The sequence below is a fragment of the Emys orbicularis genome, chromosome 4, assembly GCF_028017835.1.
Source record: "Emys orbicularis isolate rEmyOrb1 chromosome 4, rEmyOrb1.hap1, whole genome shotgun sequence".
NCBI classification, from domain to species: domain Eukaryota; kingdom Metazoa; phylum Chordata; order Testudines; family Emydidae; genus Emys; species Emys orbicularis.
The window spans coordinates 8,623,220-8,639,657 of NC_088686.1; the positions used below are offsets into that span (position 1 = coordinate 8,623,220).

General features: G+C 44.3%; 1 protein-coding gene across 2 annotated transcripts in view; it reads left to right on the forward strand.

Moving 5' to 3' along the window:
• GNG2 (G protein subunit gamma 2) overlaps positions 1-2,135 on the forward strand; it is a 95,010-nt gene extending 92,875 nt beyond the window's left edge. For both annotated transcript variants that reach the window (XM_065402965.1, XM_065402966.1), the window contains exon 4: positions 1,318-2,135. In XM_065402965.1, the coding sequence (XP_065259037.1) occupies positions 1,318-1,446 (129 nt within the window). In that variant the 3' untranslated portion in view covers positions 1,447-2,135. The remainder of the gene's footprint in view (positions 1-1,317) is intronic.
• The last annotated feature ends 14,303 nt before the right edge of the window (positions 2,136-16,438 follow it).

Sequence of the window (16,438 nt, forward strand, 5' to 3'; positions counted from 1 at the left end):
GGCTTCAGAATTGATTACATGTGCAAAAATCCCTCTCTGCTCCTAGCAGTAGAGGGTTGGGTGGAGAGTGGCCCTGCAGCTGGCAATCAGATCAGGTGGAGAGTCCTTCAGCTGGGCGGGGCACTCCAGCTGAGGTCTGCATTTAGAAAATAGAGAGCATTTGAAGCGACAAATCCCGCTTCCTTGCCTTCCTGGTAAGGGCATTCTTTACACTTGGAAAGAAGCCATGTCCTTCTATTCACTGGGCACACACATAGTGTAAATGCAAATACTCCAGACGGGGAAGAAAAACAATGGAGGTTCCAGTTGTTACACCACGGGCTATCTAGGAAGGGTGAAAGTTCAGTTTACATTATATTTCCTGCTTGGAGGTCTTCCCTCAGTCTTTAGTTAGGCAAATTCCACTTGCATGAGTAAGGACTGAATAAAACCCGAGCAAGGATCTCCACTTTGGCCCTAAGGGTACCTCTACACTGCACTTCGACACCCCCAGCTGGCCCATGCCAGCTGACTTGGGCTGGGGCTGTTTAATTGCAGTGTAGACGTCCAGTTCGGGCTAGAGCCCCGGCTCTAGGGTCCTGGGAGGTGGAAGGGTCCCAGAACTTGGCTGCAGCCTGAGCCGGAACATCTACACTGCAATTAAACAGCCCCTGAGCCCCGTGAGTCCAAGTCAGCTGGCATGGGCCAGCCGCAGGTGTTTAATGGCCGTGTAGACATGCCCTAAGTGACCGGTGCAGTTGGGACAACACTTTGGCAATAAAGTTTGGCGGTGATTACAGCCGCTAGAGAACAATCCCTTTTCAAAGTAGAAGAGTCGTGCAGTTTAAAGGGGAATTTCCCCCGTTGGTGTACCACTTTAAAATGGGTCTTAGAGTTCAGGAGAACTTCAGATTCCTAGCCAGTTACATTCTACGGTCACTCTTACCTCAGGGATGATATGAATGCCAAGTAGTGAACAAGGACAGGGCTGTGATTGTTGTAATGCCTAGTTAGAAAGTCCATCGATTGGTAGTGAGTACAGTGAAAGAGCAAGTGGGAACTTCAGGCAACTTCTCTATCTTCCATTCAGCTAAATAAGATGCTTTAATTTAGGGGGACCAGACGGCAAATGTGAAAAATTGGGTTGGGGTGGGGCATAATAGGAGCCTATATAAGAAAAAGACCCAAAAATCAGGACTGTCCCTATAAAATCAGGACATCTGGTCACCCTACTTTAATTCCATGCTGCTGAAGTGCTCCCTCCTTTGTGTGCTCTGAAGTGGAGGAGCTCCAGACAACGTAGTTCAAAGCTTATACAGAGTGTGCATTTATTTTCAGGTGTCAAAAGCAGCGGCAGACTTGATGGCATACTGCGAAGCCCATGCCAAGGAAGACCCTCTACTGACCCCGGTGCCAGCTTCAGAAAACCCCTTTAGAGAGAAGAAGTTCTTCTGTGCGATTCTGTAAGCCCTCCATGAGCCTGACATGCACTCGGCCCGCTCTGAACACTGATGTAGCATTTTTAGCAATGTGGACAACTTTCTAGTCCACAGAATTTAAAAAATAACAAGGCCTGGAAGATCCGGAGATGTGCATGTTTAAAGAAACTGGTCACCTTTTTGGGGAATAAGATCTACATCGTGAGGCAGAAGATCTGAGGTCTGCAGAGTTACCGAGATAGAAAAATATGTAAAGATTAAATGTGTGTCACTTTTCTGCTCACAAAAAAAACCCAACAAAAAACAAACCCTTGTTTGATTGTTCCATATTTAAAAAAGACACTTGTGCTGAGCAAGGTAAAGGTTGAGGCTGTGTATAACCTCATTGGAATGATTATCGTTGGGTTTTTCCAAATAATACTTATTTAAGTTGAATTGTCAAATATCACAACAGGCTAGATTAGTATTATATTACTTAATGTTCGGTCTCGTGCTTTTTTTGTTTTGTTTTGTTTTTGCATTAGAGTAGCACAGAGATGGATGGGATTCCTCAAAAGATAACAAACTAAACCATTTAGCAAGGGCTTAGTCAGTGATACTTCACATCTGCAGTGTGAACACTGTCTGTCTGTGTGTTTCTCGCAACCTATTACCATGACTTCTAACACTTGTATATGGTAGCTTCAATTGTAAAAGTAAATCGGGTGTTGTGATTGGTGCTTCATATTTTTGTGACTACTTTTAAGTAATAGTGCATGAAAAGATCCCTGTGTTCAATCCATTTAGAAACTTCTATTGTTCGGAGCCACATGCTGGTGGAAGATGCTGTAGAGAAAAAACAAAAGATGTTCTGACAGCAAAGAGAAAATTACTCTAATGCCTTAGATGTGCCTGAAATACCTCTCATCTTATGTAGGGTTGCCAGCTACTGAGAAGCCTATTCCTGAAATCAGAACAGTTTATACGGGGAGTTTAGGGTCACTCAGATCCCTGGAGGTCATAGGGTAAAACCAAGAAGAAAAATGATATACGTTTATTTTGACCAAGTTGTCTCTGGTCCTCCCCTACCCTTCTGTGCCTCTTCTCTTACCCATGTTTCTTGATTTTTAATATCACCCGATCTATATTAATGTTTCACAGCAGCACGTCTTCTCTGAACCATGTCCCTTAAGCAGCGTGACAGAGCCAGCACACAGCAGGCCTGCTGCTGTACTGTGCTAAGTGGCTGATCCAAGCGTGGCTTGATTCAGAGAGGACCTCAGATGGAAGGCAGTGCAAACTTGTCCACCCCTGCGCAATTCTCTGCTTCCACTATACTGCCCTCAATGGGTATCTTTTCCCAAATCTGTTGGCTCTAAACCCCAGTGTTTACAAAACTCCCTCTGCCATCGAATCTGACCGCTATTTTCAATCCCCTCTTCCCCCACTCATTCAGAACATGCTTTTACTAACAGAAGGGCCATAGCACTCTGTACCCAAACAATGGCAACATGCAGATCGCAAATGTGCATATGGTTATAATAGCGAGAGGACTCCATACTGAAGGACTAAGGGTGATCTATCAACCTCTGAAATTTTTGTTAATGTGTTGGACTCCCGTTATCCGGTCACTAACCATCCAGCCCTTTGTGAGCTTTCACCATGTATTTCTTACCGCTTTAACATCCCATCACGAAACAAAACGAGAGTAAAGAAAATCGGGTGCATCTTTAAATAGAGCACCCAATTACAGGGTGGTATATTGACACGACATATCTCGAACAGCTTAAGGTGGAAGCTTGCAACTTCCTCGCTTTGTAAATGTCATGCTTTGAGTTGCTGTTCCAGGTGGGCCTCCATTAAAGCCTCCAAGCTGGATCATGAGGCATTAAGAAAGATGGCGAGGTGGCTCTCTAATCGATCGGATGAGCCCTGCTAGTCAGGGCAAAGCCAAACCATCAGAATGGTGTCCTGGTGGAAGCACCCAGTGCTTTGCTTACATATAGCCTGAAATTGACAAATTTGTTTAATCAGCTTTAGGAAACTTGTCCTAACCAGATGGAGAGCGAGAAGATAAGCCCAGAGGCTACAAACATCAATTTGAACACCATAAAAACCTAATATTTCAGGTGGAGGCTGAGACCATCTGAAATGGCCCCATAAAGAGCTCAGAGAGACAGGTTACAGTATCAGGTACAGTATGCGACTCCAAACATACCTTGAGGAGATTCTACTGCTGTTTAAATTGGGTTCTGGCCTTTGGCCTGAAGCGGGACTGCTGTGATTGCAAAGACACCAATACGCCTCACACCTAAACAGCATTGAGAGAGGAGCTGTCATAGGCCACTGGTGCAGGAGTGAGAACGGCTCCAGTTTTTCATGCTATTCTGAACCCTTAGAACACTTTCATTTTTGGCTCAAAAACCCAGCAGCTATACATTTAGGATAATTCCGGATCCATGGCAACCCTGTTAATATGAAGTTCCAAATCAGGGATGAGTTCAAATTTTTGTATTTAAAAGGACAACAGAGTCTTAAGGTACCTGTCAGAAAATCTTTATAGCCCACAACAAAGTGGAAATTTTTTTTGACTAACTCTTTTCTACTCTTGCATCCTTGTGTACAGGCAGAAGCGTTTCTGTAGCGAAAACCACTTAACAGTGGATTCTCTCTTTCTGATTCTTGGCATCTGGGAATGTTTATACAATACAACCAGTAGCTAAATGGTGTCCGACTTGCCTTGCTAGCTTTCAAATACAAGATCCTGTATTTCAATCTTTATACTGTATGTTTGACTAGCTTAGGTTTCATTTGACCAATGAGTAACTCTACAGCTGTTTTCACTTGTGTTGGTAAAAACAATGTAAATATATTCAACTGTTCTTTTTTAATAAGATCTACTATAACTGACAATGAAGCATAGCTTAATTAGTCAAGACCCTAAATCTCACTAATCCCGGAACAGTACTCAAATCCTGGCATGAAGTTTTGTCATAACTTTTTAATGACTTACATATTTTACAACTTAAATTCTTTAAAAGAATGCTCCATGACATTTTAAATTACACCAAAACATTTGTTCAGTATCTCTCTTGTTACAGTTACTAATTCAGATTTTTTTTTAATTCTTTTTAATTGGGGACGCAACCAGAAAATCTCACCCTAGTATTTATATTTACACAGACTCACTTTCACTAGCAAAGTAGAAATTTTACCTGCCAAGAAAATTTTCCCCCATAAAAAAGTAAAATATTTCAATATTGAAAATATATTGATTCTGTATATTCAACATGGTATAAATTTGTTTGATATACTGAAGGTCTTTTCAATAAAAATATCCTATGTACGGGAATGTGATTTTCTCTCCCCCCCCCCCCCCACAAACTTTGTTCATAGCAGTGGTGAGTTGCTACATGTACATTATGTCATATCAGCCAGATAGGTGGATGCATCTTCCTACCCAAGAATCGATCTGTTTTCAGGAAGAGGGTCAGTGGAAATATCAGTGGGTTTTTTCTGTTTTGTTTTTTGTTTTTTAAACAGGGAAACTTGAAGTTGTGATGTAGTGCACACGCTCATCCCATGTGATCAATGTATGTGTATGAAATAAAATTTTGGATTCGTTTCAAATATTGTCTGTTTGCTTTTTAAAGTAGCAGTCAGGGTTGGTGGGTTTTTCTTCTTTTTCACAAGTTAACTCTCCTGCTCCAAATGACAGAACCAAATGTGTTCAGGATATGATGTTGGTTTAGGGAGCGTTCCAAACTAACCGTAAACCACATCCTCCACACACCCCCACCGCCCCCCCCGGTTTCAATAGCCGCTTTTGTGATGGTGTGAAAGGGAAAGAGGCCTTTCAGAACCTCAGCTTTCCCAGGACCCTCTCTAAGACCCTGTCTGCTTTAAGGAAATTTCCACTGATGTAATTACGCTACTGCAACCCCCTGATGTGGACATGCTGCCCCAGAGTTTACGCTGACACAGTTTACTTTGGGGTGTTACCAGCTTAAGCGGCACTGGTGTAAACCTGTCTTTTTGCCAGTGCAGCACATCTGTACAGGTGTGACTACCCAGAGGTAGTGCAAATTGCCGGTATGCAGGGCACAGTGGGTGGTAAACGTTTAGAACCTACCTCCTACAGAGAATGGTGACTCTATCCCACTGCAGGGAAGGCCAGTTGTCATCCTCATTCCTGCCTTGTTTCTCGCTCAGCCCCGCCTAAAAGTAAAAATGAAGTCAAATGCGAGAAGCAGCAGGGTGAATCCTGGGGGTGAGAGGGTATTGCCAGCCGGATCCTAGCACCTGCCTCTGGAAGAAGCTGATGACTTGACTCAGCTACTCGACACTGTCGAAGGCTTTGGAAATGGAGGATAAATTCTTGGCTATATGAGCTGCCTCCCCCATTCCAAAATCCCTGGGACCCGTAATGGAACTAGAGTAGAAAGCCCCGCACAGGAGGAAATGACCAGTCTGCCATAAGTAAAAGATACCGGGAAGCAAAGGGTCCCAAGTTCACCTCCCCATCTCAGGCAGATGCTTTTGTTTTCCAGAAAAAGGCAGATATCTGCTCTCGGGGGGGGCACACGTTCAACCTTTCCAGGACGAGACTCCAAATTCCCAGCTGCTGCATGGGAGCTGTGTGTGAAACACCAGCTTAGTTTCACTCACTTAAACTGGCCCAGCATATGATCATGCCCCTGTGGAAATAGTCCAGATTCCATTCTTTTTTCACCAGTGAACTGCCTCCCCTTCCATGCAAGCATACATCCACCCCGTGTGTGCAGCCGCCTTCTTCCTGGGAAAGATGGTGTACTTCCTTTTCCCACCCTCTTCTCCTAACATCTTCACCGGGTGAGTGGCTGCTTTACTTCCCCTGGGTGAACAACATACGTGCACTCTTTCCCAGTCCAAAGGAAAGGCTCCCGCTCCCTGTTGCAATGATCTTCCAGCTGGTCAGTGTAAGCTCCTTGTACTGTCTTTGCATCCTGTAGAGTGCTGAGCATGCTGGCATTTAACATAACTATTAGCCTCTCTCCATAACAAGAGGAATTAAATCAACATTTATCTTGAAGGGTGCTGCATTCCCCTGGGGCTCTCTCTATTGAAGTACAAACTGGAAATGAAATGTTTGCTCAGGGGATCAGTAATGGCCCAGGATACAGAAGCTTTCACCTTTTGGTCATAGGCTCAGATATAGGACAGTACAATAGTAACGAACAGTCTTTACTATACAGAAGATGTATGTACAGAAATGTAGCTGGTCTCAGCTCAGTTGTTCCTAGGGGATGTGTCCACCTCACAAAAGCGGAGTAATTAACTTGTAGTGAATGATTTGTTTCCGGTTAATTTAGTGTCTTTGTTCCCCATATGGAAAAGAACGGTAGAATTTCACTGGGAAGATATCAACAGAGTTCCACAGAAATGAACATAAGAACGACCATATTGGGTCAGGCCAATAGTCCATCTAGCCCAATATCCTGTCTTCCGACAGTGGCCAATGCCAGATGCTTCAGAGGGAATGAATAGAACAGAACAAATATCAAGTGATCCATCCCCTGTGGTCCAGTCCCAGCTTCTGGCAGTCAGAGGTTTAGGGACAGCCAGAGCATAGGGTTTTGTCCCTGACCATCTTGGCTAATAGCCATTGACGGACCTATCCTCCATGAAGGTATCTAATTCTTTTTTGAACCCAGTTATGATTTTGGCCTTCACAACATCCCCTGGCAACGAGTTCCACAGGTTGACTTTGTGTTGTGTGAACAAGTACTTCCTTTTGTTTGTTTTAAATCTGCTGCTTATTAATTCCATTGGGTTACCCCTGGTCCCTGGGTTATGTGAAGGGGTAGATAATCATTTTCTCCACACCATTCATGAGCAGCCCCAGTCTTTTTAAACTCTCCTTGTCTGGAAGCTGTTCCATACCCCTAATCAATGTTGTTGCCCTTCTCTGTCTTTTCCAAGATATATTCTAATATATCTTTTTTGAGATGGAGCGACCAGACCTGCACGCAGTATTCAAGGTGTGGGCGTGCTATGGACTTATATAGTGGCATTATGATATTCACTGTTTTATTATCTATCCCTTTCCTAATGGTTTCTGTTACCTTTTTGGACTGCTGCTGCACATTGAGAGGATGGTTTCAGAGAACTATTCAGGGTTCTATATAAGGAACTCTATGTGACATTCTATACCTTGGGGGAGCGCCCTGTAACCTCCATATTCCTCATTTATATATAATTGTGATCGTGCATATAAAGCCTGCCATGTGTGGTATCAGGGGAAAGGTTATGATCTGCTGAAAGTCACTGTTCTATCTAAATATGTATATCATTAGTGCACATGAAGTTATGAGATTGTGTTGTATGCTTGTCAGTAACACATGCTGTAAGTTGGGGGATCGGCCAGATATTATCGCCCCAGAGACAACAGCAAGGAAAGTAACCAACGCCTGGGCAGGTGTCAAACAACCATCAACAGCCATTGTCCAGCAAAAGAGCTACAATTCAATGACTCACCTGCATAAGGCTACACCAGGGGAATTGCTCAACCTTGCCTGGGGACTCAGCAATGCCCACCAGACTTGCCTGGCCCTGGACTTGTATTCTCCAAGTACATGGACTAAGGGTATAAAACAGAACACAGGGGCCCCATGCTTGGCCTTTCTCCTTCCCCCACCTACGCTGCCAGTAACAAGGACACTGAGAAGACTAAAGACTCCAACAGAGGGGACTGGCCCAGGTTTCAAGGGTGAAACCTGTGTACTATGAACTGCAATATACAGTGGGGCAAGAAAAACTGCTTAACGTAGATATTGCCCAGTCTAATAGGGTTGAGAATTTAGACCGGGATCGGCAATCTGCAGCATGTGAGCTGATTGCAATCAGTGGTACTCTGCTGCCAGCCGGGGTCCCGGCCGCCGGCCCCGCTCAGCCCGCTGCTGGCCTGGATGGACGGAACCCTGGGCTGGCAGCAGGCTGAGCGGGGCCGGTGGATGGAACCCCAGACCGGCAGCGGGCTGAGTGTCTCAGCCCACTGCTGGTCTGGGGTTCCGTCTGCTGCCTGCGCTGCCGGTCTGGGGTCCCAGCTGCCGGCCCCTGCCAGCTGGGGTCCCAGCCGCCAGCCCCGCTCAGTCCGCTGCCAGTCTGGGGTTCTGTCCACCGGCTCCTGTAAATGTAAAATGTATTACTGGCACGCAAAATTACAGTAAATAAATGAAGACTTGGCACACCACTTCTCAAAGGCTGCCGACCCCTGGTTTAGACTGAGTGCTTCTATTTTATTTTTCTTTTGGGAAGTAACTCTGACATTTTGCCTATCACTTAAAATCTATCTTTTGTAGTCAATAAATGTGTTTAACTCCTTATCTTTACCAGTGAGTTTGCCTGAACTGTTTGGTAAGGGTGTTTGCTCAGGTTTGCAAAGGCCGGTGTATATCCACATTCCATCAATGAAGTGGTGAACCAATTAATAAATTTGCACTGCTCATCTTGAGCAGTGCAAGATGTTATATTCCTGAGGTACAAGGCTGGGAGCTGGGGGGATTTGGCTGGTGCCTTTCTCTGCATGATTTGTGAGTGGCTCTGGGAGCATTCATGCAATCTAGCTGGGTGTGGGGCTCCACATGCTGAGTGATAACAGCGCCTGGAGGGGTTTGCTGCTTGTCACTAGCAAAGCATTGGGAGAGACAGCCCAGGCTGGAGAGTTAAGGGGGCACAGCGGTCTCACGGCCGCAGGTTGCACCCCGGGGATCCCGTCACACTTTAAAAGCCTACAGAATTCAATAGAGAAGGATACCCTTTCATTGGTGCTTTGCACCTTCCTATAGAATGCTATAGCAGGGATATAATTCTCTTTTAAATTCTATGCCAGTACCAAAAACCTCTAGAAAAGCTAACAGGATCAAGAAGACTCCAGAATTCCAACTGAATTCTATAAGGGTCATGACTTTTCACTGTTTTATTGAATGCATTTATTAGAAATTACTTGGTGAAGGATTTTATGAAGAACTCTTAGAAGTGACCCAGGAAGGTTTTAGGCTGCAGTGTGGAGTCAGCATTTGAAATACAAGTTGTGTTGGTTAATTTTGCTTGGATATACAATATGGTTCAGTTTCCTGAATGGATGAGCTCTAAGAAGGAGGTTTCAGTTTCCAAGTCTCTTGTTTACAAATTGTACTGGCACCATTCTGAGAACGACATCACTGTTATTTGGTGCTTCTGCTAACAGAGTGGCACGGAATGCAAACATAGCAGTAATATTTATGGTATGAGGTAAAATACACAGTAGGATCTGTTATCTTCAGTAGTCACCAGGCAGCAAATATAGGCATTTCCAAAGCTGTATGGGCCATTTCTGAACTCTATGCCCTGGAGACTACCTTATAAGTCAGGAGCGATATGAGCTAAACAATTTTTGTAATACAATTTGGTGCAGAGACACTAACTCAGCTGGAGTTACTTTAAATTCACTCTGGCGCAACAATGGCCAAATAAAAAGGAATTTTTTGCTCACAGTGAAAACTTGGTTAGAAGCCATGTTATCATGGCATTTTCCTTATCTGGTAGCTTAGCTTCCAGGCACCTTAATCTGCCCAGCTGGAAAAATAGGACCTCCCTGAACAGTGGATGCTGAACTGGAGTTGAACTATTTAGGAAAATAAATGTAAAGGAAAAGATGGTCAAGGCTAAAGCCAATAAAAGGAAAATTCTTATTTCATATCCATGGGCCTTGCGAGTTTATTATAGGAAGAAGACTGCATTGGTGAGTGTCTTAACTGAACTGCTCAATGGCCATATTTCTCCTAAAAGATAGAGACAGTGAGAGTAGGAAGTGGATTGTAGCAATAACAGGAAAGGTATGAAGAGAAGAAAAAGGTGTGCAAAATCATACTGTGTGTAGCCCTTTTAATATTTATTTTTTAAATGCCAGTTAGAAATCTAACTTTCATCCTCATCCTCCCTTCTTTAATTTTGGTCATAAAACTCCTTATTTAGACAGAAAGCAGTGTTTCAGTTCAGCTCCTAAAAGATGCATATCGTATCTAATTAAAATGCTATGAAAAATGTTACTATAAATGTATCACACTTTTCTTACAAGTGCACTGTAAAGAATCAGGAATTATTACATTTCTCATAAGCCCTCTGCTGGCCAGTTTGGACTTCTGCAGGCAAATTCTTCATCCACCTAAAACGGGCAGGTAAGGGAAACTCAATTCTTTCTCTTGTTCCCTGGCACAACAGCCTCATTACCCGTCTATCTCTGAGACTCCTACATACACAGCCTAACTTATGCAGTACTTACCAAGTTCGGTGGAGAATGCTGTAGCCTTTGAAATATGAAAGATAACACTTGTTCTAGTCTTATTTGAACTCAAATTCAATAGGTGATGAAAGCCAGAGCTCCATGAATGTACATATATTTTCTTATTTATAAAAAACCCACCCAAACTGTACTTGGTACTGTCCATATAACTAAGTTAACATGGTCCTTGCCCTGGAGGTTTCACAGTCTAAACAGCCAGTGACTAGAAAAGGGACAACAAATAGGATGTACCAAAAGCAGACGAATGAATAGTGGTGTTAAGCATGCATCTTTTTCTCCCAGGATTTATTAAAATATTTATAATTTGTAAATACTTTGAGAGGATAATTCGGGCATGTAGACCTCTCAGAAGAAAGTGTTTGCAAGGAGAATGTGCAGGCAGATCAGCTTGGGAAAGGGCTCAAAAAAAGTGTCTCTCAACTTTTCTAAACTACTCTACCCTTTTCGGGAGTCTTTGTCTTGCGTACCCAAAGTTTCACCTCACTTAAAAACTACTTGCTTACAAAATCAGACATAAAAATACAGAAGTGTCACAGCACACTAGTATTGAAAAATTGCTGACTTTCTCATTTTTACCATATAATTCTTCAATCAATCAATTGGAATATAAATACTGCACTTACATTTCAGGGTATAGTCTATAGAGCAGGATAAACAAGTCATTGTCTGTATGACATTTTAGTTTGTACTGACTTCGTTAGTGCTTTTTATGGAGCCTGTCGTAAAACTAGGCAAATATCTACATGAGGAGTTGATGTACCTCCTGGAAGACCCCCTGGTTGAGAACCACTGCTCTAAACCCACAGGACCTCATGGAAGAAAGCAGGGAAAAGAGAATAAGAAAGGGCACAAGAGGGACAGTTAGATATGCCGTTTTGACAGAGCAAAATGGGCACAAGCAAAACTATGAGAGCAGAAATGTAGGAAGGAGCTAAGTAAAGCGGGACCTTGAAGGCAGGGAGAAAGACCTTGAATGCAAGGGTTTGGGGACGTCCATAATGGAAGATAAAGAGAAGCTGGATATGAATCAGGGACGTGGGCAAGCTGTGTTTTGCAGCAGCATTTGGCTGGATTACAGAGAGGTCAAGGCTGAGAATGAGGGTGGCCAGCGAGGAGGTTATAGAGTTCAAGTTGAGAGACTACTAGGGTGGCATAGTTGGGAATGGAGGGGAAGTGACCGAACTCATCTTTATGTTGAGCCTGGGAAGTTCTTTAACTAATTTCCCACCTTGTCAATTGATGGTTAGAATTTTGCCTTCCACACCTCACAGCTCCTCTGAGTCCTAAGCAACCACACATTGTAGTTCCCCTCCTTCTCATGCTTGAGGTACTGATGCTCAACCACCATGCTGCTAACAGTGAGTATTTGGAGGCCACTCTAGAAGTGACCCAGGAAGGGTGATACAGAGCACAACAAGGTGTTTACAAGGCTGAGTGCATTTGTCTCTGCAGCTTTTCCTTCCCTGATGGTCATTTCCTCCCTCACTAAATTTGGGGCCATGCATAACAACATGTAATGCTGTCAGCAGACTTCTGGGTTGATCCATTCATGTTTTTTTCTCCATATATTGTTTATTTTTTAACAAGGATAGTGTTAGTTGTTGCTCATCATGCTGTAGTAGGAAGAGGGCCTGAAACGTAAGACCTTCTATCAGAGGCCTGGTATGAGGCCTGAGCTAAAATAGTGGTCAAAGCTTTGGTGATATAAAGCAAAGTTAGGTTGTGAGCAAGAGGTAGGCCCTGCTCACAGAATCTGGCAAGAATGGGGCTAATATTGCAGAAATACTCATTCCTAAGAAGTGCTAGGCACAGAATACACCCTCAAACACATTCCAGAAGGGTGGCACCAGAACACCTCGATACCAACGCATTTCCCAAAGAGAACAGGAACACGCTGACCATCTTAAAGATAAGGTCGGGATAACAACATAATGAATAAAAATGTTTTGATTAAACCAACATGTACAAGATAATGGGTGGCATTTAGCCATGTCAGAGCGACAATATGTAACTTGTTTGTATCAGGGTATAAAGACGTATCTCAGAGGGAGTGTCTTTGGCCAGCCGAGGGGGGAATGGAAAGTCCCGCCATTCACTGAGCTGCGTCCATTGTCACAGGCATACATGTGCTAGTATAACTGTAGACATTGATCCAGGGAGCTAGGACCGTGCTTTGCCGACTAAACCTGGCCAGGTGCCTTCGTACCTTAATGGATCTTGTGGTCATTGGGCGGTTCGCTTGAGGTCTGCTGCGCCAGCTGTCTGCGCAGAACTGGGACGGCACACAGGGAGAACACACACACATGCAGCCAAACATCTGACACATGCACGTAAGTTCTTTTTTGGTTTTACTCGTGAGAGCTCATAAACATTAACATGAAATTCATATTGATTTATTGTAGATGCCCACTGAAGTATTGCTAAACTACTCTATTTATTATTTGTATTGTGGTGTTGCCTAGAGACTCCAGCCCCATCATGTTGGGCACTGCAGAATCATGTAACAAAAAGATGGTCCTGTGACACAGGCCCAGTGGTGGTTCACTATGCTGAGTCAGCAACTTTTGTCAGGCCAGACATACTCACGACACCTAACACACTGTTGTCATAATCTGTAACCAAAACATGGCATGTAATGTATCATTGGAAAACTAATAACTCACCGATCATTAATATTCTTGCATGATGTATGCATGGCAAACCCACAACGGACTCTACAGATATATGCCGGAAATAGGTGATTAAATTATGTTTAAACCAGGCATGTCAGGGGGAGTTGATAAACAGGTTTTCTCCAAAGGAAAGAGGCCAACACCTGAAACCAAGTGTGGCCAAACTCAGTGGGCTATTCCTTTGTATTGGAGGTTGCAGGAAGAGATAATTTCATTGTGAAAATCACCAGTGGGAAGAAGACAGCATGGTGTTCGCACCCAGCAGGGGAAAGGAACTTTAGCTGGGGATACATTTCAGAAGAATTCATTTCAAAGAGAGGGGGAGCGAACCCCTACATTATCCTTCACCTAAGGAGACAAGGAAAAGCAGCACCTTGAACTCTGTGGAGAGACTAAGAGCTAGTCAGCCACTGCTGGAAAAGGAAAATTGGTGAGGAAACCACCTTGAACAAAGACAGCAGCTTAAGTTAGGTCATAGCCATTAGCAAGAGTAGTTTTACTTTTGTTAGTTTGTAACCCTTTCTATCTCTATCCCTTACACTTGAACTCCCTTCAAACCGGTTTTACTTTTTATCTGAACCAAGCCAAGGCTTCAATTGAATTGATTTTTAGCTCCAGTCAAGATAACAAGTTGCTCTTTCGGTCTCTTTAAAGGAGCAGGGTATTTCATTACTTCTGTGAGTGTCCGAGGGCTGGATGCTGCAGGGAAACAATTTTGGGGAAATTCAGGACTGGGTGGTGTTGGAGTCACTCTGAAAATAGTAACTGGACGGTGGAAGCCAGGGTGTGATCTGCACGCATGTATGCCAGCTGTTGGTGCCTGGGCTCTGAGCACCTAGGACTGCAGGGCAAGTGGTGACACAACCCCTCACTAGTCTGGGATGAACCCCAAAACATCACAGGTCCTACCCCAACTAGTTTACAATCTAAGTACAAAATGATAGACAACAGGTGATGGGGGAGCACAAGGAAACAATAAGAACAAAATTCATACCGTTACTTGGCTTCTGCTCTATAAAGGCAGTGGGAGACATGCACATCTTTCCTAAATGTGAGGTGGCTGGGGACTGAAGATCTAAAGTGATTATCTTTACATGACTATTTTAATGCCAGCCATATACACTGTGTGCTTACAGAAGTGAATTTCCCTGGACATTTTAGTTATCCTACAATAGTTTTAGCTTAAATCCAAAGTGTGAGTGTAAATATTGGACTAGGTAACTTTCTTAATATTAAATGAGTGATATTTGACTCCTACACAGTTGCTGCCTTGAATGTTAAATTACTGTAAGTTAGACTTTATATTTGAGTAGGAAGTCCATCAGTCTCTGATGGAAGCAGTCCTCCTAAAATGAATATTTAGAATAAGGTCTTGTTTTAAAGAGAGTGGGCTAAATAAGGCTTCAATATTGCAGTGGAATAAGCTGCCACAAACCCTGCACGGTGCCAGGTTCCATTAACTTCAGTAGCACAGAGGTGATCCCGACGAGCCTAAAACGGGAAGTGAAATCTGACTTTATAACAATTGTCATCTTAAGGTGACATTGGGCTTGGTTACTCAGTTGCCATCTATGGGAAAGCTCTGCCATTGCCTTCTAGATCATGAAATGGATTTTTCTACAACCATGTAAAAAACAGAGGCTTGCCTCTCTTTTTGTTTTAAAAGGAGTCTTAATTTTGCCTCTTTAACTTTTCATTCATATTTCATTGACTGCATATGCATGCCTAGCAGTCTTCTGGCCTTCCACCACATTAGAAGCAAATGCACTTGGTCCAGTTATGGCAGGAGAAAAAGCGGATGGGGTGGCTTGAAGCCTCTATACTCACTGACAGGGTGTAGAGAAGTTGCTGGCAGATTGAATAGAAGAAGAGAGTAATAGGGTGTACACAAGATCTGTAGAGTCATTTGGTAGATGGGATGACTAGGCCCAGGCAGATGGAGAAGAAGGGACTACCCAGATGGAGACAAACACAGAGCAGAAAGGCTGGGTCCTGTTGACAAATCCTCAGATAACCCTGATTTTTAGTTCACTGTTTTCATTTTTGTTTTGGAATCTAACACTGCGGAAGGCAAAGGCCCCATGGCACTAGATTGGTGGGGGGTAACACCCAACTGTTGGGATCTGCAGTGGGGCAGCTGTGCCCTGATGAGCCAGAAGGGGCTGCCACCTTGACATTTCCATCCTCTCTTTGGAGGCCCCATTTGATAACCAGCCCTTGTGCTAATATGTTTAAAAGAAATATTTTGCCTCTGTCTTCTCTCCCAGTTGAAATGGTCCAAATCTAGATTGGTCAGACTCTCCCGTGACTGAATGCTAAGATTTCATGACCTTGTGTGTCCACATGGCTAAGGTTTTCTCTGACACCCCGTTCCAAAACAGGAGCTGAGACCAGCTGAGAGACGGCTGGGGAGTGTTCAAGCTGTTGGTGCTGGGGGCAACCTGGGGCTCCTCCTGTATCCCTCACCCACCTCTTCCCCACCCCCCTGCTCTGTGCCTCTCACACATCCTCCTTCCCCTCCCTAAATCCTTCCCCCAGCAGCCAGCCCCCACCCTATACCTCTTCCCCAGCCACCTCCCCTCCCCCTCTATCTGTGCCCCTCCCCCAACTTCCTCTCCTCCTCCTCTATCTGTGCCCCTCCTGCAGCCACCTCCCCCAACTTCCTCCCCTATCTGTGCCCCTCCCCATCTGTTTCTCTCACACAACCCTCCTTCTGGTCACCCTAAGGGGGAGGGAGATATCCCGATTTTATAGGGACAGTCCCGCTTTTTGGGTCTTTTTCTTATATAGGCTCCTATTACCCCCCACCCCCGTTCCGATTTTTCACATTTGCTGTCTGGTCACCCTACGCCCCCTCTATCTGTGCCTCTCCCTATGACCTAATTGCCCTTCTCCCTCCCTAAGCCCCGCCCACAGCCCCCACCCATTCTCTCTGCCCCGCCCCCCGCCATCTATCCCTCCGCCCCTCCTCTCCGCGGCCTGCCCGTGTCCGCCTGTGGCGCTGTCAATAAAGTTGGTTGAACGCGAGGCCTCTCGCCCTGCTGCCC